This window comes from Elaeis guineensis, chromosome 13 (genome assembly GCF_000442705.2).
Source record: "Elaeis guineensis isolate ETL-2024a chromosome 13, EG11, whole genome shotgun sequence".
Lineage (NCBI taxonomy): Eukaryota > Viridiplantae > Streptophyta > Magnoliopsida > Arecales > Arecaceae > Elaeis > Elaeis guineensis.
This window is the reverse complement of record NC_026005.2, coordinates 9,872,331-9,895,827: the sequence shown is the minus strand read 5'-3', so window position 1 is coordinate 9,895,827 and position 23,497 is coordinate 9,872,331. Positions and strand designations below refer to the sequence as shown.

Genomic DNA, 23,497 nt, shown 5'->3' with positions numbered 1-23,497 from the left:
CTCCGCGACGATTCCCTCCAGACTGGTCAAGATCAGGCCCGCACCTGCGTCTGACATGTTGGAAGATCCGTTCACGCAGAGGGCCCAAAAGCAGTCAGAGGGATCTGCTTCTTCTTTGGGGGAGTTTGGTCGGGGCTTCAGGCCATCAATTTTGTCTTGTTCAGGTTCGGCTTCCTCAAGGATAGTATACTCCACTACAAAATCTGCCAATATCTAGGCTTTCACTGTTGGCTTGGGTCGATAGTTGATATCGAATTCTGTGAGCTCGATCGCCCATTTGGCCATCCTCCCGGAGGCATCCGCCCGGTGCAGAACCGCCTTGATTGGTTGGTCAGTGAGCAGCGATACGGTGTGCCCTTGAAAGTAGGGTCGGAGCCTCCGGGCTGCAATCAACAAGGCGTAAGTCAATTTTTCTAATTTGGTATACCTGGTCTCGGCGTCTCTCAACGCGCGACTGACGTAGTAGATCGGCCGTTGGACTTTTGCTTCTTCTTTGACAAGGACTGCCGCAAGGGCCATGGGAGAGACCGTCAGGTATAAAAATAGTTCCTCTCCAGGCTCTGGCTTTGCCAACAGCGGGGGTGAGCTGAGGTAGCTCCTTAGTTCTTTGAACGTCTGTTGGCACTCAGGGGTCCAACAGAAGTTCTTCGGTTGCTTGAGAGTTTGGAAAAAGGGTAAGCACCGTTCGGCTGACCTCGCGACAAAGCGATTCAGGGCTGCTACTCTCCCTGTAAGGCACTGAACCTCTTTTATCGACCTTGGGGCGGTCATCTCCTGGATGGCGTAAATTTTTTCTGGATTGGCCTCAATCCCGCACCCCAACACCATGAAGCCCAAGAACTTTTTCGAGGTCACTCCGAAAGCGTATTTAGTCGGGTTCAGCTTTATTTTATATTTCCAGAGGGCGTCGAAGGTTTCCTCGAGATCGGCGATGTGGTCCATGGAAGATTTGCTTTTTACGAGCATGTCGTCCACGTAGACCTCCATGTTGCGGCCGATCTGCTCCTTGAAGATTTTATTCACCAACCGCTGGTAGGTTGCGCCCGCATTTTTGAGGCCGAAAGGCATGTCCCTGTAACAGTAAAGGCCACGGTTAGTAATGAAAGCGGTCTTTTCTTCGTCTTTCGGCGCCATCCTGATTTGATTATAGCCGAAGAATGCATCCATGAAGGTGAGGAGCTCATGGCTCGAGGTCGCGTCGATCAGTTGATCGATTCTGGGAAGGGGGTAGCTGTCCTTTGGGCAGGCCTTATTCAGCTTTTTGAAGTCTGTGCACATCCTCCACTTGCCGTTTGCCTTTTTGACTAGGACAACGTTGGAAATCCAATCAAGATAATTGACTTTCCTAATGAATCCGGCCTTAAGGAGCTTGTCCACTTCCTCGGCTATCGCCTTCTGCCTCTCTGATGCGTGACCTCGGATTTTTTCTTTCGTCGGTCGATGCTTTGGATCGACGGCCAAACGGTGCTCCATGACTTCCGTGTCAATCTTCGGCATGTCTGCTGGAACCCAAGCGAAAACGTCTGCATTCTTTCATAGAAAATCGATGAGACACGTCCGCACCTCCTCCCCCAGGTTGGAGCCGATCATTGCCACATGCTCCGCGTTCCCGTCGTTCAGAGGAATCAGTACCAGATCTTCGATTGGGCCGCCCCTCTCTTCAGTGAGGTCATCGCGAGCATCCAGCCCATCAACTGGACAGGGGTTGAATTGGTCGCTTCTTTGCAAGGCTATGCTGTAGCAGTGTCTCGCTAGGGCTTGGTCTCCTCGGACCTCTTCGATTTCCTGGTTGGTGAGAAATTTCAACTTCAAATGGTAGGTTGACACGATGGCTCGGAGAGCATTGAGGCCAGGTCGGCCGAGGATTGCGTTGTAGGCTGACGGCGCCTTCACCACCAGAAAATTCACCAGAGTTCTGGATTGCCTTGGATATCGACCTGCGGTCACAGTCAAAGTTATTATTCCGTCCATCGGAACAGCGTCGCCGGTAAACCCTACCAGAGGGAGCTAATCGGCCTTAAATGGCCGTCGAGGATGGACATTCTTGAAAAGGCGTCGTAGAACAAAACATCGGCCGAGCTTCTATTGTCGACGAGAATGCGGCGGACGTCGTAATTTGCTATACTCAAGGAAACTACAACCGCGTCGTTATGAAGGAATTGAACTCCCTGAGCGTCTTCTTCAGTAAAAGTTATGGGTTCTTCAATCTTTTGTCGCTTGGGGGGTACGGCCAGTACGTTGGTTGCTTCCTGCCGGGATCCTCCCGAGATGGTGTTGGCGAAATCCGTCGGAGGCCGATTGTCCGACCACTCCATGCCGGCGACCATTGCCGATGTATGTGGGGCCCGGGAAACCAGAGGCGACACCAGAGCCTGAGATCTGGCCGCGGAGGCCGTGGATCGCCGTGTGGATGCTTCGCGAGAAGTCGTCGGGCGAGGATCCAGTGGGGGAAGGAGGAGCGGATGTCGGAAAGATGACCAGAGGCGGTTTCGTTGAGCGCTCCTTTAAGAATAAGGGTACTGCGAAGGTTCAGGCCTTTCCTCTAGCGCCAATCCTGTTGGTGCAAAAATTCGCTTGCGCCGGAGGAGCTGGAGTCGAGGGAGTCGCGGTCGCCGTCGGGACCTGCAAAAGAAGTCTAAATCGGAGGTGGGGTTGCTTCGACAAGACCCTCCGATGCTCAAGTCAGTTCTCTGCATCAACAAGAATGGAGTGCTCGAACGAAAATTTTAGCAGAGTTTCTAGGTAAAAAATGAGAGCTTAGAGAATAACGTATCTGAGGCCCCCTTTTATAGGCGGAGGGGGCAGCAGACTGATAACGATATCTGTAACCGTCTGACAGTGGGTGGCCCAGGGTCAGACGGAGTTTGTTGCGAAGAGTAGTAGAGTGGACTCGTGGCTATCATCGGGGCGTGCCATGTGGAGTCTGCCGCGGGGAATGAAGCGGCATCCGTTGTCGCGACTTGCCATAAGATGGAAGAATCGTGCGGTATCCGTCGCAGGAAGTGGAGCAGTGCTGTGGCCGTTATTGCGGCCTGCCAGAGAATAATGGAGCCGCGTAGGATCTGCCGCAGGGAGTGGAGCAGAGTCGTAGTCGTTACTACGGCCTGCCAGGGAGTAATGGAGCCGCGTAGGATCTGCCGCAGGGAGTGGAGCAGAGTCGTGGCTGTTACTACGGCCCACCAGTGGGTCCATACTTGTCGGCTGAAGTTCGGTTGGAGTCTGTAGCTGGGGTCGTGGGCGGAGCTCGGCTCCCGTAGGAGTCCGGGCGAAGCCTTCCCGCAGTCGAGGTCGAGGACGAAGTCCGGCTCCCATAGGAGTCCGGACGAAGTTCACCTGCAATTAAGGTCAGGGACGAAGTCCAGCTCCCGTAGGAGTCCGGACGGAGTTTACCTGTAAGTGAAGTCGTGGGCGGAGCTTGGCTCCCGTAGGAGTCCGGGCGAAACCTTCCCGTAGTCGAGGTCGAGGACGAAGTCCGGCTCCCGTAGGAGTCCGGACGAAGCCTTCCAGCAGTTGAGGTCGAGGACGAAGTCCGGCTCCCGTAGGAGTCCGGACGAAGTTCACCTGCAATTAAGGTCAGGGACGAAGTCCGGCTCCCGTAGGAGTCCGGACGGAGTTTACCTGTAAGTGCAGTCATGGGCGGAGCTCGGCTCCCGTAGGAGTCCGGGCGAAACCTTCCCGCAGTCGAGGTCGAGGACGAAGTCCGACTCCCGTAGGAGTCCGGACGAAGTTCACCTGCAATTAAGGTCAGGGATGAAGTCCGGCTCCCGTAGGAGTCCGGACGGAGTTTACCTGTAAGTGAAGTTGCGGGTGGAGCTCGGCTCCCGTAGGAGTCCGGGCGAAACCTTCCTGCAGTCGAGGTCGAGGACGAAGTCCGGCTCCCGTAGGAGTCCGGACGAAGTTCACCTGCAATTAAGGTCAGGGACGAAGTCCGGCTCCCGTAGGAGTCCGGACAGAGTTTACCTGCAGCTGGAGTTGGGGACGAAGTCCGGCTCCCGTAGGAGTCCGGACGAAGTTTACCTGCAGCTGGAGTTGGAGACGAAGTCCGGCTCCCGTAGGAGTCCGGACGAAGTTTACCTGCAGCTGGAGTCGGGGGCGAGGTCCGGCTCCCGTAGGAGTCCGGACGTCGCGAGGAATCCGATCGACGCCGGCGGGGTCCTGCCCGTCGGCAAAACTTGGGAGTGTGGCGAAGGCTCGGCCGCCCGGGAGGTTTGAAGAGATGTTGCCGGAGGTCGAAAGTCAGTTGGATCCCCGGAGGGTCACTCCCATCACGAACTTCGACTGGGAGGGTATTTTATACCCAACATATATCGTTCAGAATATCATACATATTCATTGGAAGTCATATAAGGTATCAGAAAGTAGTAATACTATTTTTTTTTTATTCTACAGAGAGAAAGATATTTTTATCATTGAAAATTGAAGAAAGAAAAAAGCTGAACAGTATTAAATATCTGTTCTTTCTAAATGTACTACGTATCCCAATATTATTGGCCGATGTGCTCCTATCACACCACATGTGGTGCATAAAAAATTACTTTCGTACCTATATATGATTGGATAGATGTCAAACTCCCTCACTTATTAGGTCCTCTGGGCTATAAAAAGCTCGGGTATTCACCTGTCGAGCAACTTTACAACAGGACTTGCAACAAGAGTTGCTATGCTTCAGAAACCAATTATACTTTCTCTTCTAAGGCAACTACCGCATCTTACCACTTCCTCGATATGTCCTTAAAAAATTTATGAAAATATAACTGAGAACTAGAAAAATATTGAAATAAGAAGGTGACTTATACTTTGATCTGACGGAGATATGAGTACAAACCATGCTCATGGGATTACCATATGTGAAATAGGATACTAAGAGGAACAACCATCATCTATATAGAGACTAAACATTGAGAGAACATATTCTAATCATGGGTTCCCTAGACATGGGAATCCGAACAGGAGGATGGCACCCTCTAAAAGTAATTTGAAATATAAAGAACGTCTATTTATCAGAACTTGTCCAATAAAAAATATTTTGATGTTTAAATCAGTTGAAGTCTTAAAAATAATTAAAAAATAAAAATAAAAAAATTATTATATTAATAAAAAATTATTTAAGAATTTTTTTTTCTTTTTATATCAGCCCATAGCATTTATTGGCAGAGAAATCTGCTCGGATCGTTTGGTGTCCAGTTGGGCCAAGTTTTTTTCTCAATAACTATTTGATAAGAGCTAAGCTGCATTCGTCAGCTCGCTTCCTTGGTATAACACCAAGATGGCTCTTCGAGCAGGGCCGAGATTGAAAAGTTGGAAGCCATCGTAATAATTAAAAATAATAAATATAATAAAATATTTATTTTTATAATATTTAAAATAGATATAGCTATATGTTGCGGCCAATCGCCTCGTCGTCCGATCACCGGAGAACGTGCACCTGCAAAAACGAAAAGTCCACACTGACCGGAGGCGGCTCCGGCGGAGACCCTCCGACGGTCAAGTCAGAGAGGTGACTGGGCAACAGTGAAATGAAGACAAAGAGCTCGATCGAGAGAGAGAGAGAGAGAAAGGGAGAGGAGCGAGCCTGTGATTTAGGAGTCGAGAGGTGGGGGGACCGGATCCCTTGCACTGTTGCCTTCCCCGATTTATATAGTGGAGCACGGTATGGCGCCGTTATTAATGGCGTAGACAAGTGAGGAATTGTCAACTCACTGTAGATTGTCAGAGTCGCCGTGAAAGTGTCATGTCGCCGTGGGGCTGTCAAATCACTAGGGTTGATAAAGCCCTAGGCGGGACAATGCCCCTAGGTGGCAGCGCCGCATGCCGCTGTCAGAACTGATAAGGTTTGGCGGTTGTACGGCGATCAGAGGAGTCGACCGACCCTAGGTCGGTAGCCAGCTGAGTGGCGTCGGGCTCCTCCGTTGGTCGGCGAGTTTTATGTGAGTCGGCCATCAGACCTCCCGGTTCAGTCGGTCGGGAAGGGCGCGTCCGACATATCCTCAGTCGGTCGTAAGCCGAAGATTGGCCGGTAATGGCGTCAGTCGGTCGGTCCGACTGTCAATCGGTCGGTCGGTCCCTCCGGCCGTAAGTCGGTCGGTCGGTCGGTGGGTATTCCCCAACAGTTGCCCCCCTCCACTCCTGAGTCGGACGGTGAGCTGGCCGATGCTTTTATTTGGGCAGCAACCCTGGGCGAACAGGAGTGGATTCGTCGTATGCCAGATTCTGACTGTACCGCGGGTTGATCCGATGTCAGGCGTCTCATAAATGCCAAGCGATTTGGACGTCTAGTCGGTGTCAGATGTCACGTCGGCGTCAGGTGTCAGACGTCGCATCTTGTCGTCGTCAGACGTTACGTCGGTGTCAGGAGATCGGGCGTCGGACGATACGGTGTCAGACGACCGGATATCCGGCGCCGATCGCGGGAGCGCGGGGCGCTGTCAGGCGTCCCATCAGGAACGCGAATCGGCGCGGGCGCATAAATGCGGAACCGCGTCCCCTCTTGCCGCGTGTCGAAGGTGGTTGGCCGGCGCCCCCCGTATTTAATATGGGCGGTGCGGCCATCTCGGGATGGGGCCTGCCGAATCCTCAGGCCACCCGGAAGCCGCCACGTGTCGCTCATCCATGGAGCTTTGGTCGGTGCGGAGAAATCTCGGCCGTCGGACGGCCCTATATATATAGGGCCATCCGGACCCAAAACCTCACTATTGCCATTTTGCTGCCGAAATTCTGTCCGGACGATTTCTCAGTCGTCGCGGGCAGAGCTTTCTTGCTTCCAGAAGAGTTCCTCTGGTTCGTGGTCTCCCCTTCATCCTCCTCTTCTTCTTCTTCGCCTCTCCTTCTTTCTTTTCGCTTCTCCTTCTTCTTGTTCGGTTCTGGTATAATGGCCGGGAATCCGACTCGGAGAGCTCGGTCGGAAAATCCGACTGACGACTCCCGGTCGACTCCGAAAGTTGAGGTTTCCTCGCTTTTGGGGCCGAATGTTGATCGGCTTCGGGAGCAGTATTGCATCCCGGAGCAGTTTCAACTATCCGCCCCAGGGACCGGCGGTCGGGTTAACAGCCCTCCGCCCGGCCAGCTGGCGCTGTACGTCGAAGACCTTCGCGCGGGTCTTCGGCTCCCGATTCCGGAGTTCGTCCGGAATCTGCTGAACTATTACGGACTCTGTCCGACGCAACTAGCGCCGAACTCCGTCCGTCTCATAATCAGTTTTGCGCTGTTGTGTCAGTTCTTGCCGACCAACCCTCGCATTTCGCTCTTCCGGGCCTTCTTTGTGCTCCGACCCCACCCTAAAGCCCGAGGGTGGTGGCTCTTCAACCCCCGGAAGGGCCTTTCCTTCATCACTGGTCTTCCATCGTCCATTCATGGGTGGAAGAACTAGTTTTTCTTTGTTTCCTCTCCATCTTCTTGGGGCTTTCCTTCCCACTGGGGCGTGCCCCGAACTGAAGCCAATGACAATAGCCGGGTGGAGGCGGACGATCGGGAGGACTTCCACCGACTAAAAGATATGTCGGTCCTGAAGCAGAGGGAGCTTGTTACCGAACAAGCTCTCTATGACGCCGGCTTGAGCTTGGTCCCCCGACTAGGTATCGCCCGATCTCCCGGTCTCCTTTTCATCCGGCCCTTGGTTCGGTTCTTTGATTAACACTTTTGTCGGTATCGCAGGGACACCTCCAAGAATGCGGCCGACCGACGCTGAGATTCGACAATTCGCGATAAGGAAGAGGCCAGCATCGGGGGTCGGACCTTCGCGCCCTCCGAAGAGGCCTGCTCCAGCGGCGCCGATCGTCGAAGCATCGGTGACCGACCAATCGGAGCCCGTCATTGCGCTCGCGGCTCAGGCAGCGCGTTCGGAGGAGAGGCCGGTGGAGGAAGCGGCCGAAGGAACGTCGGCGGCCTCATCGGAGATGGTGGAACCGGATGTCGTTCGGGAAATCGAACATCATCCGACGGCATCTGTGGCCGCAACGGGGGGTGCTGGTTCCACTTCAAGCATCCCCTCGCTGCCGGTTCCGTCGGTCGGGGCAGCCGATCGAGGGAAAGCCCCGATGGACCTCGCGGACGAAACGACGTCGGAGAGCCGCTCTGTGCCGCCCAGCGCACAGTTCCCCGAAGGGGCGTCGGCATTGGCCGACCACAACCTGGCGAGGAGGTTGTGCCAGGGGATCCTCCTCCCGGCCGACGTGGAGTCGCTGAGGTCTCAGCAAGTGACCGAGATGCTGTCCAAGTTCTATCCGACCATGGTCGAGGTAAGCTTTGCATCACCTTCTTTTTTCTTAGAGATTTTTCTCATTATGTGATCCTGACGAAGCACTTGCAACGGCAGCTAATCTACACAATGTCGGAGCTCGAGGTCGGGTACCGGAGGTTCGGTAATGTCCGGGCTGCTTGGAAGGAGAAGTCGGCGGTGGAAGTGGCCGAGAAGGCAATGTTGGTCGACCATCTACAGTAGTCGGCCGACCGGGAGGCCAAGTTGGTAGACGAGGTCTCCCGGCTTGGGTCCGAGCTAAGGTCGGCCAAGAAGGAGGCCAGACACAAGGGCCGGGCCGTGCGTCGTCTGCGGCACGAGCGGGACGGCGTTGCCGCCGAACTCCAAAGTGAGCGCGAGCAGCTTCGGGTTAGCCTGAAGAAGCTTGCTAAGGCTGAGGAGGAGCTTTCGATCGCCCAGGCCGACGCCGACATAGCGAAGGCGGAGGCAGAGTCAGCGAAGGACACGCTCAGCAGGGCGGAAGAAGAGGCAAGGTCGGCGAAGGAGTCGGCCGATCGGGCGGTTGAAGACTTCCGGGCCTCCGACCAGTATCGGGAGGAGATGCTCGAGTCGGGCTTCGCCTCGTACTGGGTGGGGTACGAGGACGGTCGGGATGCGATCCGGGCCTTGTACCCGGAGCTGGACCTCAGCAGCATCATCCCACCGGGGGCCGAGGAGGAAGCCACTGAGGAGATGGCCGACCAGCCATCGGGAGGCATCGTCGCTGCGGAGGAAGCCGTCCCGGAGGAAGCGACGCCGACTGCCAGTCCCCCACCGACCGAAGGACCAGCTTCAGCCGTCGATCCAGCTCCGATCGTGGCCGACACACCAGTCATCCCCGATCTTCCGTCGGTCGAGGAGATCGACTCAGATGGGTGATCGGGCCTTACCGACTTTCTTTTGCTTTTTCTGTTTTTGAAATACTTGTAATCGGGCTTCGACCCGACTTTGTACACTTTCTTTGAATGAAAACTTTGAATGAAAACTTCTTCCACTTTTCCTTTGTCTACTTCTTTCAAATGTATGGTTGAATGCCTTAGTGAGTCACTAACTTGTGTAAGTCGCTAACTCACATAAGTCGGTAGGACGTTCGGCAACTCGTGCCGCTACCAAGGTGGGGTAAGTCCCGACTTTGGATCGGCTTCTGATAGTCAGGGTTGTCAGTCGGGCGCGTCTGTTAAGTCGGGAGCCGACCGAACCTTGCAAAGGTTCGATAGTCGGGCCTCTGCTGACGCGTTCAGTCGAATGTCGTCCGGTGCATTGTCGGGGGAACGACAACAAGTCGGATCTCGATGCTCTGGCGTCGGGTATTCACGCTGTGTCTTTCGATATATGGTGGTAAGCCGAATATCGTCTGTCCAGCTGTGGCTCGGTCGGTAGGTAGTAGATGCGACTAAGGTCGCGTTGTGCGATAGACGGTGGTAAGCCGAATATCCTTCGACCGGCCGTAGCCTGGTCGGGAGTCGCGACGTCAGTCGCGTAGGCATTTCGCCTCTCTTTGGTTGGGGCCCGATCGGCTTGCTAGCCGATGGTTTGGCCCGAAAGTCCGACCGTAGAAGGAGCGTTAACTCCCGTCAACGTAGATGCATCGGTCCTCGCAAGAGTCCGATGTGTCGTCGAAGGTCGAAGGAGTGTAACTCCCGTCCATAAGGGTGCATCGGTCCTTGTAAGGGTCCGATGTATCATCGATCGTCGAAGGAGTGTCAACTCCCGTCCATAAGGGTGCATCGGTCCTTGTAAGGGTCCGATGCGTTACCGTCGATAAGGTCGTCGGCTCCAGGTGGATACTAAGTCCGCATTGGTACGTCGGGGCTTGGCCTTGGTGAGCGTCGATCATTAGTCGAAGAGTTAAAACTCCGAGATTTCAAACCGAATTTGTATTCCGGCTATCGAATTACAAAGTTCATGGATAGTACAACTTCAAGTTGTCGGCGTTCCAAGTTCGGAGAATGGATTTCCCTTCAAGGGTCTCCAGTCGGTAGGCTCTCGGACCATAAGTGTCTGCTACCTTGTAGGGTCCTTCCCAGTTTGGAGCCAACTTCCCTTGGTCCAGGGGCTTCGACACTTCTGCCTTCCTCAAGACCAAGTCGCCAGGCCTGAAGAGCTTCGGTCTGACCTTGGCGTTGTAATACCGAGCGACCCTTTGTCGGTATGAAGCCATGCGAATTTGAGCCTCGTCTCGCAGTTCGGGGAGGAGGTCTAGGTCGGCCCTCCGACACTCGGAGTTGCCCGGCTCTTGATACTGCTCGACCCTTGAAGATGGCAGTCCAATCTCGAGCGGGATCATTGCCTCCGTCCCGTAGGCCAGGCTGAAAGGCGACTCCCCGGTCGGAACATGGGGGGTCATTCGGTAAGCCCACAGAACGGAGCCTAGCTCATCGACCCAGAGGCCTTTGGCTTCGTTTAGCCGGGTCTTGAGTCCGTGGAGCAAGGATCGGTTGGTCACTTCGACCTCGCCGTTGGACTGGGGGTGCCAGACTGAAGTCAGTCGGTGCTTGATATGGAACCTGGCGCAGAAGTCTCTAAAGTCCTGGTTGTCGAATTGCCATCCGTTGTCGGTGATGATGTTGTGCGGCAATTCGAACCTGAAGATGACGGATTTCTGGATAAAGTCCTCCATCTTCCGCTCGGTGATCTGCGCCAATGGTTCGGCCTCCACCCACTTGGTGAAGTAGTCGATGGCGACAATGATGAACTTCCTCTGACCCGATGTCGGAGGAAAAAGACCGAGAATATCGACCCCCCACTGGGCGAAGGGCCATGGAGCGACAATAGGAGCAATTTGGCTGGCCGGTTGGTGCTGAATATTGGCGTACTTTTGACATGATTCGCACCTCCAGACCAACTCGGCCGCGTCCTTCTTCATGGTAGGCCAGTAATAACCTTGTCGCAGGACTTTGTAGGCCAGGGACTTGCCCCCCAAGTGGTTCCCGCAAATTCCTTCGTGCACCTCCCGGAGAGCGTAGTCGGCGTCGGTCGGCCCCAGGCACCTAAGCAAGGGAAGGGAGAACGACCTCTTGTAGAGTCGGCCATCCATGATTACATATTGAGAGGCCGACCATCGGAGTCGCTTGGCCTCTACGGGGTCCTCGGGACCGATCCCGTCGGTCAGATACCGAACGATCGGGTCCATCCAACTTGGTTCGGCCGTTAGCTGCTGTACTTCTTCGACCCGATCGATGCTCGGCTGCTCGAGGTTCTCCACGAACGTCCGACCCAAGGAGTCGAAAGTCGAAGTCGCCAGTCTAGAAAGTGCGTCGGCACGGGCGTTCTCCGACCTAGGGATGTAGAAAATTTCAAAATACCTGAGGCGTGCCACGAGGTCCTTCACTTCTGAAGGTATTTGACCATGGTCAGATCTCGCGTCTCGAATTCGCCCTTGACCTGCCCCACGATCAGCTGAGAGTCGGAGAACGCTCGAAGGCTGTCGACGCCCAGCTCTTTCGCCATCCTCAAGCCAGCGAGGAGTGCCTCGTATTCGACTTGGTTGTTGGAGGCCTTGAAGTCGAATCGGAGGGCGTACTCGGTGACCACCCCTTCCAAATTCGTGAGCAAGAGCCCGGCCCCGCTTCCCTGAGCGTTTGAAGCTCCGTCGATGTGGAGTACCCAGGTGGAGATCGGGTCTGGCTCAGAGACCGCATCTCGTCCCGGGTCTTCAGCTCCCGACCCTTGGTCGGTTGTCGGGCACTCGACGATGAAGTCGGCCAAGACCTGAGCTTTCAAGGCAGGCCTTGGTCGGTACTGAATGTCGAACTCGCTGAGCTTCATCGCCCACTTCGCGAGTCGTCCAGATGTATCGGGTCGGCGCAATATCGCCCTCAGGGGCTGGTTGGTGAGCACCACTATGGCGTGGGCCTGGAAGTATGGACGGAGTCGTTGCGCCGAGACGGTCAGGGCGAAAATCATCTTTTCCGTCTCCGAGTATCTGGCCTCGGCGCCGTGGAGCACCTTACTGGTGTAGTAGATAGGCTGATGGGTTCGGCACTCATTTTCTCGGACGAGCACCGAACTGATCGCCTCAAAAGATGTGGCTAAGTAGAGATACAAGGTTTCCCCGACCTGCGGCTTTACAAGCAGCGGCGGGGAAGCCAAGTACTTCTTCAGGTCTTCGAAGGCCTGTTGGCACTCATCCGACCAAGAAAAATTATTTGCGTGATGCAAAGTTTTGAAAAATGGGAGGCACCTTTCAGCTGATCGAGAAATGAATCGGCTAAGAGCGACGATTTTTTCGTTCAGCTGTTGGACCTCCTTCTTGGTGTTCGGATGACGCATGTCGAGGATTGCCTTTATTTTCTCAGGTTTGGCCTCAATCCCTCTCTGAGAAACAAGAAATCCGAGGAACTTCCCTGAGGTCACCCCAAAAGCGCACTTGGTCGGGTTGAGCTTCATTCGGTGTTGTCGAAGGGTGCGGAAGGTCTCCTCGAGATCCTGAACATGGTTCGGGATCTGCGCGCTCTTCACCAGCATGTCGTCCACGTATACCTCCATGTTGCGCCCGATCTGGTCTTTGAAGACCTTATTGACAAGTCGCTGGTAGGTGGCACCGGCGTTCTTCAGTCCGAAGGGCATCACCCGATAACAGTAGAGGCCCTTGGGGGTCACGAACGCGGTGTGCTCCTCGTCTTCAGGCACCATCCGGATCTGGTTGTATCCGGCAAAGGCGTCCATGAAGCTGAGTAGTCGGAATCCGGACGTCGCGTCCACCAGCTGGTCGATCTTGGGAAGTGGGAAGCTATCCTTTGGGCAGGCTCGGTTGAGGTCGGTGTAGTCGATGCAGATCCTCCACTTCCCGTTGGCTTTTTTGACCATGACAACATTGGCGAGCCAATCGGGATACGTGGATTCTCGAATGAAGCCCGCTTCGAGTAGCTTGTCCACTTCTTCGTCGATGGCCCTCTGTCTCTCCGGAGCGAAGGACCTTTTCTTCTGCTTCACCGGCCTCATCGTCGGGTCGATGTTGAGTCGGTGGGTTATTGTTTCTGGGGGGATGCCCGACATATCTGCTGCCGACCAAGCAAATATGTCGGCATTAGCCGTCAGCAGCTTCGTCAGTCGGCGTCGTTCTGGGTCGGGCAGTTGAGACCCGATCCAAACCTTCCTGTCAGGATTTTCTCCTATCGGGATCGCCTCGAGCTGCTCGGCCGGTGAACCTCGCTCTTCCTCCTCCCGTTGGTCCAGCTTGTCGATTGTCAGGGAGCCCTTCGACTCGTCGTTTTGAGTGGAGATCTGGAAGCACCGTCGGGCGAGCTGTTGATCTCCGCGCATCTCTCCGATTCCATTTTTGGTCGGAAACTGAACGAGGAGATGGTACGTTGAGACGATCACCTTGAGGGCGTTCAGTCCGGGTCGTCCAAGGATGGCGTTGTAGGTCGAAGGAACTTGGACGACCGCGAAAGTTAAGTGGACCGTGCTTTGCCGTGGTTCGGTGCCGGCCGTCACGGGCAGGGTAATTTCTCCCTCTGTCGTGACGGCGTCTCCGGCAAAGCCGATCAAGGGCATGGAGACCCTCTTAAGCCGGTCAGTTGACAGTTGCATCCGGGAGAAGGTCGAGTAGAACAAAATATTTGTCGAACTTCCATTATCAACAAAAATTCGTTTTACATCATAATTTGCTATTGTCGCCGACACAACAACAGCATCGTCGTGGGGAGTTTGGATGCCTCGAACGTCGTCCTCTGAAAAGGTGATTACGTCGTCCGGGCGCGGTTTTTTCGTCGGCTCCCCTCCCGCAGGCGTCCCCGGGCCCAGCCGCTTGGAGATCATGTTGATGACTCCAGCCGTCGGCTGATTGGTCGCCGCTTCTTCAGTCGGCTGGGGTCGTCGATCGGCAACCGGTTGGGTCGGCGGACCCTTTCGAAATTTGTCGAGATACCCCCGACGGATGAGAGCTTCGATCTCATCCTTCAGCTGGATGCATTGCTCGGTGTTGTGGTCGTGGCCTCGATGAAATCGACAGTACTTCCGACGGTCGAGGCTTTTTGCCTTCAGAGGCGGAGGCCGTCGCAGGTATTCTTCCCCCTCGATCTCCATTAAAATCTGTGCACGAGGAGCGGAGAGAGGAGTGTAGGAGTCATACCTGGGGCGTGCCGGCCTCGGAGTCTGTTGCCGGGGTGACTTTTGGATTCGTCGGGGTGGCGAGACCCGACTATCGGTCGGGGGCCTGCTTGGTTCGGCGGGTTCCCGACCCTTCCTCCGCTTCTCCTTCGGGCCTCTGGGCTCGGCCAAACGTCGGTCGGATGCTCCTTCATTCGCGCGCATATACTTGTATGCGCGCTCCAGCAGCTCGGCGTATGTCCGGGGGAGGGTCTTGTCCAGAGAGTAGGTGAATCGGGACGCCCTCAGACCCCGCTTCATGGCTGAGATAGCCATGTCTTCGTTGAGGTCCCGGACCTCAAGCGTGGCCGCGTTGAATCACGCCACGAAGTGTCGGAGCGTCTCATTTTCCCCCTGCTTGAGGGAGAAAAGGCTGTCCGACGTTCGCGGCGGCTTCCAGCTAGTGCTGAAATGGGCCACAAATGAGTGCTCGAGCTGCCCGAAGGAGTGGATACTTCCCGATCGGAGACCGGAGTACCAGGCCCTGGCAGCCTTGCGGAGCGTAGCGGGGAAGCCGATGCAAAAAAGAGCGTCGGTTGCCCCTTGGATCGTCATGAGAGCTTTGTAGCTCTCAAGGTGGTCGATCGGGTCGGTGGAGCCATCGTATGGCTCCACGTGCGGCATCTTGAACCGACTGGGAATCGGTTCATTGAGGACTAGTCGGGAGAGAGGTTGGGCGGTCTGGAAGTTGACGTCATTCGAAGACTTCTGGCCGTCCATCTGCAACTGGGCGAGTCGGCGGTCGATTTCCTCGAACCGGCGCTCGTAGTCGTCCGCTCGTCGATGCTGGGAGACCCCGGGAGTGGAGTCTCCGGAAGATTCCGAGAGGGAGGCCGACGGCGTGCGCGGTCGTTTCTCCTTCCTTGCCCGTTCCAGCGGGGAAAGAGAGGACTGCTGGGACCGCCGGTCGTCACGCCAGGGTCGCTCCTCCTCTTCTCCGTGGGAGCGCTGTTGAGGTCGCTCGCGCGGAGACGACAGGGATCGGCGCGGTCGTCGGCGGCTGCTCCTGGAGGGCATCGGACGGGCCGCCGGTTGTTGCTGGAGGCTTTTGACTGCGTCCGTCAGTACGGTCATCTGCCATACGATGGCCGCGATCTGCGCCTCCGTGGTCACTGCGGGGCGTGGAGAGCTGGGCTCCACCGCCGGCGGTGGCGGGGAGGCCTTTTCCCGACGGGAAGAGCGTCTTGCCGATCCGGTGATCCTCGATCGCTGGGCTCTTGTCTTTGTCATGCTGTCCCCCTACCTGGCGCGCCAATCTGTTGCGGCCAATCGCCTCGTCGTCCGATCGTCGGGGGACGTGCACCTGCAAAAATGAGAAGTCCACACTGACCGGAGGCGGCTCCGGCGGGGACCCTCCGACGGTCAAGTCAGAGAGGTGACTGGGCAACAGTGAAATGAAGACAGAGCTCGATCGAGAGAGAGAGAGAGAAAGGGAGAGGAGCGAGCCTGTGATTTAGGAGTCGAGAGGTGGGGGGACCGGATCCCTTGCACTGTTGCCTTCTCCGATTTATATAGTGGAGCACGGTATGGCGCCGTCATTAATGGCGCAGACAAGTGAGGAATTGTCAACTCACTGTAGATTGTCAGAGTCGCCGTGAAAGTGTCATGTCGCCGTGGGGCTGTCAAATCACTAGGGTTGACAAAGCCCTAGGCGGGACAATGCCCCTAGGTGGCAGCGCCGCATGCCGCTGTCAGAACTGATAAGGTTTGGCGGTTGTACGGCGATCAGAGGAGTCGACCGACCCTAGGTCGGTAGCCAGCTGAGTGGCGTCGGGCTTCTCCGTTGGTCAGCGAGTTTTATGTGAGTCGGCCATCAGACCTCCCGGTTCAGTCGGTCGGGAAGGGCGCGCCCGACATATCCTCAGTCGGTCGTAAGCCGAAGATTGGCCGGTAATGGCGTCAGTCGGTCGGTCCGACTGTCAATCGGTCGGTCGGTCCCTCCGACCGTAAGTCGGTCGGTCGGTCGGTGGGTATTCCCTAACACTATACATTGGTATTCATCAAACATCACATCTAATTGGTTTGCAATTAGAATCAGAAGCGGAATGAAAATTAAAATATTTTAGAATTAGAGTCGAATGATCAAATCTTTCGAAATGCTTGATTTGTGAACGAAATCGAAATTGAAATCAGGATCAAAATTAAAATTAAAATTAAAATTTATAAAAAAAATAAAAATTAAATATTTTATATATTGAAATATTTTTATTCTATCTCAAAATTAAAATCGAAATGAAATTTCTTCCGATTGTACAATTAGAATAAGAATCATCTATTTTTATTTTAATTTTAAATTTATAAAAATTTAAAAAATTAAAAAAAAAAAGGGACAAATGCCAGCTATTTATTGCATTTGGTTCACCGAGATATCATTCACAGATCCGAAGGAGAAATTATTGCCCACATTACGTTCGTTAAGATCTACATTTATCATGATGCATTAAATACGCATTCTTTTTTTGGTAAACCATTAAATACGCATTTGACAACTAGGATCCATGAGCCGCTATTGGCTGCGTGTAGGGCCACGTGGTGCACTCAGTGTAGGCGATAATTTCTCGACGCGGAGGCATGTGACGCAGGGCGGCCGAAACAGTTGAAAAGTATCAAGCAATAAAATAAAAAAAAAAAGAAAGGAGAAAAATTAAAAAAACTAATAAAAAAGAAAGGTAAAGGGCGATGCCAAGGCCCGGAATCGTCAACGAGGTTTCTTGTTCTTCTTGGAAGCCGGCGCTCGAAAGTCGTAGGTCGCCGCCCGACTCGAGGGACGCGGTCCCCTCTCCATCCCTTCCCGATAAGAAGGCGACCCTCCGCGAGTCCTGGCAACACCCAAAGCCGACAACAGAGAGGTGTGAGGACGAAGCCCCCTCGTCTTCCAATATTTGGCTTCTTTTCTGGACAAATTTCTTCGAGAGAGGTTCGTGTATTGAAACTGTTAAATCCTGTGGATCGATTCTTCTGCTATTCCTTTTGATCAGTTTGAGCATCTATTATTTAGTGAAGCTTCTGATGAAGTCTAGAGTCCTCTGTTTCTGTTGGATTTCGCCGTCTTTTTTTTTTTTTTTTTTTAAATTTCCTGTTTAATTTCTTTTGTTTCTTTGAGGTTTGCTGATATTCAGATAATTGATCAATATATTGTTGCATATTTTAAAAACGTGTTATTTTTATTTTTTATTTTGGTTTCTATTTTTTTAGGAAAAGATGAGGAAGTGAAATACTTCCCCCATAATTTATTAATTATGTTTGTATTTGATTCTTTTGTTTCATTAGTTGCATAAATCACTTCTACCGGATATTTCTTTTTTCTTTTAAGAAATTATTCCAGTGGGATCATGTCCTAAAATTTTACAATTTGAGCCTCTAACCAGAATTTATGAAAAATGAACGAATTCTCTGCTAAGTCCATAGAGATTTCCTACGACTTAGATGGAACTGTTACCCTTTGTTTGGAATGATGGATGGATTGGAGGAAGAATGGGTAGGAAAGAAAGAATGAGCAAGGGAGAGGATGGATGGGTCTCAGGAAAGAAAGAATGGATGAGGGAGAGGATGGATGGAAGACCCATCCATCCTCCCATATGTTTGATGAAATATGAAAGAATCTGTTTGATATGGAAGGAATGATAGGAAGGAAGGATGATATGTGTATGATAATTTTAATAAAGTATCATTTGATAAAAAATATCATTATTGTCAATTTCCTTCCATCCATCCTCCCATATGTTTGATGAAATATGAAAGAATCTGTTTGATATGGAAGGAATGATAGGAAGGAAGGATGATATGTGTATGATAATTTTACTAAAGTATCATTTGATAAAAAATATTATTATTGTTAATTTTTAATAGTTATTTATAGAAAAGAAGGCAGTATAAAAACTTATAATCATTATAATTTATAGTTATATAAATATTTAATTTTAATTTAATTATAAATAAAGAATTTTATAGGTTAAATATATATGGATAAATTTATTTATATACTAATTATATATTTAACTAATTAATTTATTATTTAATTTAAATAGTTAAGTTTACACAAATAGCTAAATAAAAAATAGTGTATATAAATAAAAAATAGAACGTAGTTCTAATTATTGACTTATAATTATGAAAATTATGTATTAAAATTAAAATACTTACTAATAAAATTTAATAGGATAGTGTAAATAGTATAGGTAAAATAAAAGTATATAAATAAAATGAATAAAAAAATGAATAAGTGTTAGAATTTTGTCAAAAAAAATTAATGAGAGATAATTTTGTTAACATAGAAATCCATCTTTTACATGCTCCATCCTTTCATCTTTGCATCCTTTCAAATTAAGAGGATGCAAATTGATGGACCAGGGTGGATGGGCAATTCCTTCTTTTCATCCATCATTCTTCAGATTTTTGAACCAAATGATGGATAGAGGCCATCCATCCTTTCAACCTCATCTATCCTCTCTCTTATGAGTTACGACCCCAAGTAAACATAGAGTTAGTGTTGGTTCGATGAGAAAAGTGCATCATTTGGGTACCTTTAATGGTATGGATTTTTAATAATACTGTTTTGACTAGTGTTTTGGCTTCCAAGTTCTCTATCAGCTGATTATTTCTTTGATATTTTTTGGCTAAGCTCTTTTTTTCCTTCATCTTTGTCAATGATGAACTTTGGTTTGAAATTTTGGCTGTCTTATTGCAGAATGTTTCAATCTTAAAAATAATTGAATCATTGAGTGATTGAATCTTCAGCAACTAATGGATGCATAACTTGAATTTTTCTTTTTCCTTCTTAATAAAGAAGTGCAATTCTGAGATCCCTATTTTCCTAGTGATTGTCTTTGCCCAATCAATTCCTGTAGACTTTTGCAGTTCAAATTTGTTTCTTTCTCCACATGTCTTCTGTTTTCTGTTACTTAAGATCATGCTATTGGGTTTTCTTTTCTTCAGAAGTTGAAGGCATACACCAGCCAAGCCTGACCTTCAGTCCTCAGCATTGCAGTTGTTTACAAAATCAGTGATGGCTTTTGCTGTGTCAGATGAGTTGCTGGGAACCTTCGTGCCGGTCGCTGTCTACTGGATTTATTCAGGAATGTATATGCTGCTGGGTGGTTTGGAGAATTACCGGTTACATCCAAAGAGCGAGGAGGATGTGAAGAACATTATCTCTAAAGGAACAGTTGTTCAGGGTGTATTGGTTCAGCAGACATTTCAAATTGCCGTCTCTCTGCTTCTGTTCACGGTATGCGAAAGCAGTATCTCTTTCTTTGCATTCAGATCGTAGGATAAAATAGAAATATGAATAAAAGAAATATACTTTCTTTACATCTATTAAGAATTGCATCGACCTTCAAAGTTGTAATTAATGTTTGGTTCAGATTGATCTATGTATATTGGGTTATATATGACATTTTCTCTATCTTTGATGTTTCCAATTAGACTAAGGGGAGAAAAGGAGAAAAAGACAATTCTGCTATGCACTGTGTTCATGGACTATGCTCTCAAATGAGCTTCCCAATCACAATCCTGAAGTGTACTCTGATTCATTTGCCTATAAATTAATTACAATATATTGTAAGCGGCAAACAAACAAACAAACGTAAGAACAAATCACGCATTTTGATTTCCTCATGAATAAAGTCACCTAATGTTTTTTATTACCATACATATGCTTTGGTTGCTTTTAGAAACATAACCGTATCCCTGCTATTATAAATGCAAGCACTCAAGGGTACCAGTCTATCCCTGAGAGGCTACACTTCTCAAATATTTCACTTCACAGCCAAAGAGCAGTTTTGAGTCTTTTGACTCTTAATCCTACAGCTGTCCAGTTTAGGCAGATGGCTTTCCAACTCTCTATTAACAATATATTTGTTTTTCCCCTGACATAATAAATCCTAATGTAGAAGTTTGCAACCCCAAGTCTCCACACAAATCTTTCAGGACTTTTGCAGATTACATGCATCAGCAATTGCATGGATAAACATTTACATTTTCTTTGAATTTTAAGAGGAGAAAATCGTCAACAGTTATTTTAGGGAATTGGTAATACTATAATAAGTTTAGTTCTCTTGTAGACTGCTGTCAATACAAGTGTTCCAATGAGATGAGAAAATAAAGCTCTTTGATGGTCCAATATTTCATAAATCCCCTCATTCTTTCCCTTTTTTTCTCGCTATAAGTTGATCATTTTCTGTAACTTTTTTCAAGAATTAAGTATTTCATCTAAAGTTCTAAACCTATCAAATTTCAGATGTAAAACGTTACATATTCAACCGAGTTTATTTCATTACATGCAGGTCGTAAGCGATGACAGTGGGATCATACAGCCACAGCCTTCTCCTCTTGTGATAGTGGTGCAGCTCATCATTGCGATGGTGGTTATGGATACATGGCAGTATTTCATGCACAGATACATGCACATCAACAAGTTCCTGTACAAGCACATCCATTCCAAGCACCACACTCTTGTTGTCCCCTATGCCTTTGGAGCTCTCTACAATCACCCCCTTGAAGGTCTGATACTAGATACAATTGGCGGTGCCCTGTCTTTCCTTGTCTCTGGTATGACACCCTGGACCGCCATCTTCTTCTTCTCTTTTGCCACCATCAAGACTGTGGACGACCACTGTGGATTATGGCTTCCAGGGAACCTGTTTCACGTGTTTTTTAATAACAACAGCGCTTATCATGACATCCACCACCAGCTCTATGGTAACAAATACAACTTCTCCCAGCCCTTCTTTGTTATATGGGACAAAATTCTGGGAACCCACATGCCTTACTCTCTTGTGGAGAGAAAGGAAGGGGGATTTGAGGCACGGCCAATCAAAAAGGATTAAGATTTTGCTGCTATCATCTCTAAGTTGTCTAGCATGCTGCATTTTTCAAATGAATGCCTCATCGCCTTGCTGCTTCATGTCCCTAATAGTTAATCATCGATTCATTTTGAAGAAATTAAGCATAGATTATGTATCTCACCTTTTGTTCATAGTTTTGAAGTGAAAGCCAGAGGATAACATCCGTTTGATACAGTTTCCATTTTTGTACAAAATTATTGATTTCTCCTAAATAAGACTTTGTGTCATTTACTTGTTATCTTTTTGACTTGTTTACTCTTTTGCTGATGATTCATCCCTTCAGAGTTCAGTAAATAACAAAATGTGAGATTTGCAATGTCAATATGTCACAATTTTTTCTTATATTTATGAAAGAAACCATGGTTTATGTGATGAAAGCCGGCATTATCCAGAACATCTTGCGGCAGGTAAACTATCTTTGCAAGAAGTACTGTTCTTTTATCCCACAATGCTAAGATGATTATTAGAAGATAATACAAAAATGCGCATTAATTCAAGCAGCAAGGGATTTAATCATGATGCTCAACTCTTAAGTCATCTTAGATGATGATAAATGATTCAGCTTGAGAGCCATAGACTGTTTGTGGTTGAGGAAATTGGAGAGCTCAAAGGCTAATGCCTCATCAAAGAGTAGTAGGTATCCAAACATATTGAAAACTACGCTGGCAATAGGTTTAACAGGGAGTCTCCACTCTTTTCCTTGTGCTGGAACCACAATCTTTTATGAGTGTGCTATCCAGTGTTTTGTGTTTTGTTTTGACGACTGCTGTGGCTGGGAATGAAAGCAGGGTGATACGGTCGTATGGGCAGGCTTCCTCCAGTGCTCCGGAGCTCTACTTTTGTTTCATCTGTTTTTACTTGCCCATTGTTTCATCTCCTATACTTCTGATACAGCCCATATTATTTTTATTTTTATTTTTATTTTTTTAAGATGAGGGGAGGCAAAGCCATCCAATTTATTAATACGAAATTAAGTACAAGGATGGGACAAAGAATTTGCAGAGATAAACAAAAGATCAAAGCGGATAAAAGAAGAATGAAAAATGGACCAACAGAAGAAAAACAGATTAAAAAAGAAAAGAAAAAAGCGGAGGGCATAGCAGGAAACCTCTTACCAGTAGTTGCTCCAGAAGATTCTACAAGTTCACAGAAATACGACATCTTCAGAACGGGAGATTCGTCACGTTAAAAAGCTGATTAAAATCCTTCTCAACGGAAAATTATAATCCTTTCAGAGGCTGGATTGTGCTGAAAATAACGACGCCACACACCGGCTTTGGTGGGCTTTTAGCGGCAAATTAAACATGTGAACCATGCATATCAGTAGGACTTCTTTCCATTTTTTTAGTGGTAGGCAAATTAAACATGTGAACCATGCACCATCAGCGTTCATCAGGGATAGACAAATTAATGACTGCTTTCCGAGTGTAGCCGAAATTTTAGCTATTAGCATCAAAACCAAATTTTCTAGGTTGGCTTTTAAACTGGACTTCGAGAAGGCCATTTGACAATGTCAGTGCAAGAGGTTTCAAAGATAGATGATGTAAGTGGATTGAAAACATCTTATCTTTTTATAAATTGGCTCTTTTGATAAATGACGCTGCTATACGAAAGATTAGTGCAAAAAAAAATTTAAAACATGGTGATCCAATACCTCTATTTTTGTCCATCCTCATCATAGATTTATTACATTGGATTTTTTTGTTGACAGTAAAAAAACAAATCCATTCACAGGATTGTCTTCGCAACAACTACATCAGATATCTTATATTTACAATATGCTGATGATACGGTGATCTCAAACGATGATGATTTAAAATTTAAAAAAAAAATGTTGAGAGACACCATGCCACCACTTCATGCTGGACCTCGGCACAGCACCCGCTGAATGGTTAACGTTGAAACAATTTAATATTAAATACACGAAATGATCAATTTGGTAACTGAGTGATTTAGAATCCGGTCAAGAGAGAGAGAGTTAGTGGGTTAGCGGGGAGAAAATGTTTTATTCCCATATTTATGAAAGGTAGCTTTCATAAATAAATCAGACTTTCTTTTAGCCACTACCTCTGTAAGTGGATTAGTTATTTAAGCACATTCATTATCTTTAAAGACTCGTCTGGTTCGCTGGGAGTGGAGGAGAGAAGTGATATTTTTTGAAGAATAAAAAAATTGTTTTTTTATTTAATTAAAATTTTAAAAAAAATTTAAAAAAATTTATACAAAGATACTTTCTAGATTCGTTTGGTTCATGGGAAGAATTTTTTTTTCTCAAGAAGTTAGTTTCTGAGAAGTAATTACAGGAAGTTACTTCATGCGAATAGCA

At 49.1% G+C, this 23,497-nt stretch overlaps 1 protein-coding gene across 1 annotated transcript; it reads left to right on the top strand.

Moving 5' to 3' along the window:
* Positions 1–17,012: 17,012 nt before the first annotated feature.
* Positions 17,013–21,409, top strand: LOC105056573 (sphinganine C4-monooxygenase 1). The gene is made up of 3 exons (XM_010938813.3): positions 17,013–17,243; positions 19,262–19,553; positions 20,611–21,409. Exons 2-3 carry the CDS (start codon positions 19,332–19,334, stop codon positions 21,151–21,153), a joined length of 765 nt encoding a protein of 254 aa, XP_010937115.1. The 5' UTR covers positions 17,013–17,243; positions 19,262–19,331; the 3' UTR covers positions 21,154–21,409.
* The last annotated feature ends 2,088 nt before the right edge of the window (positions 21,410–23,497 follow it).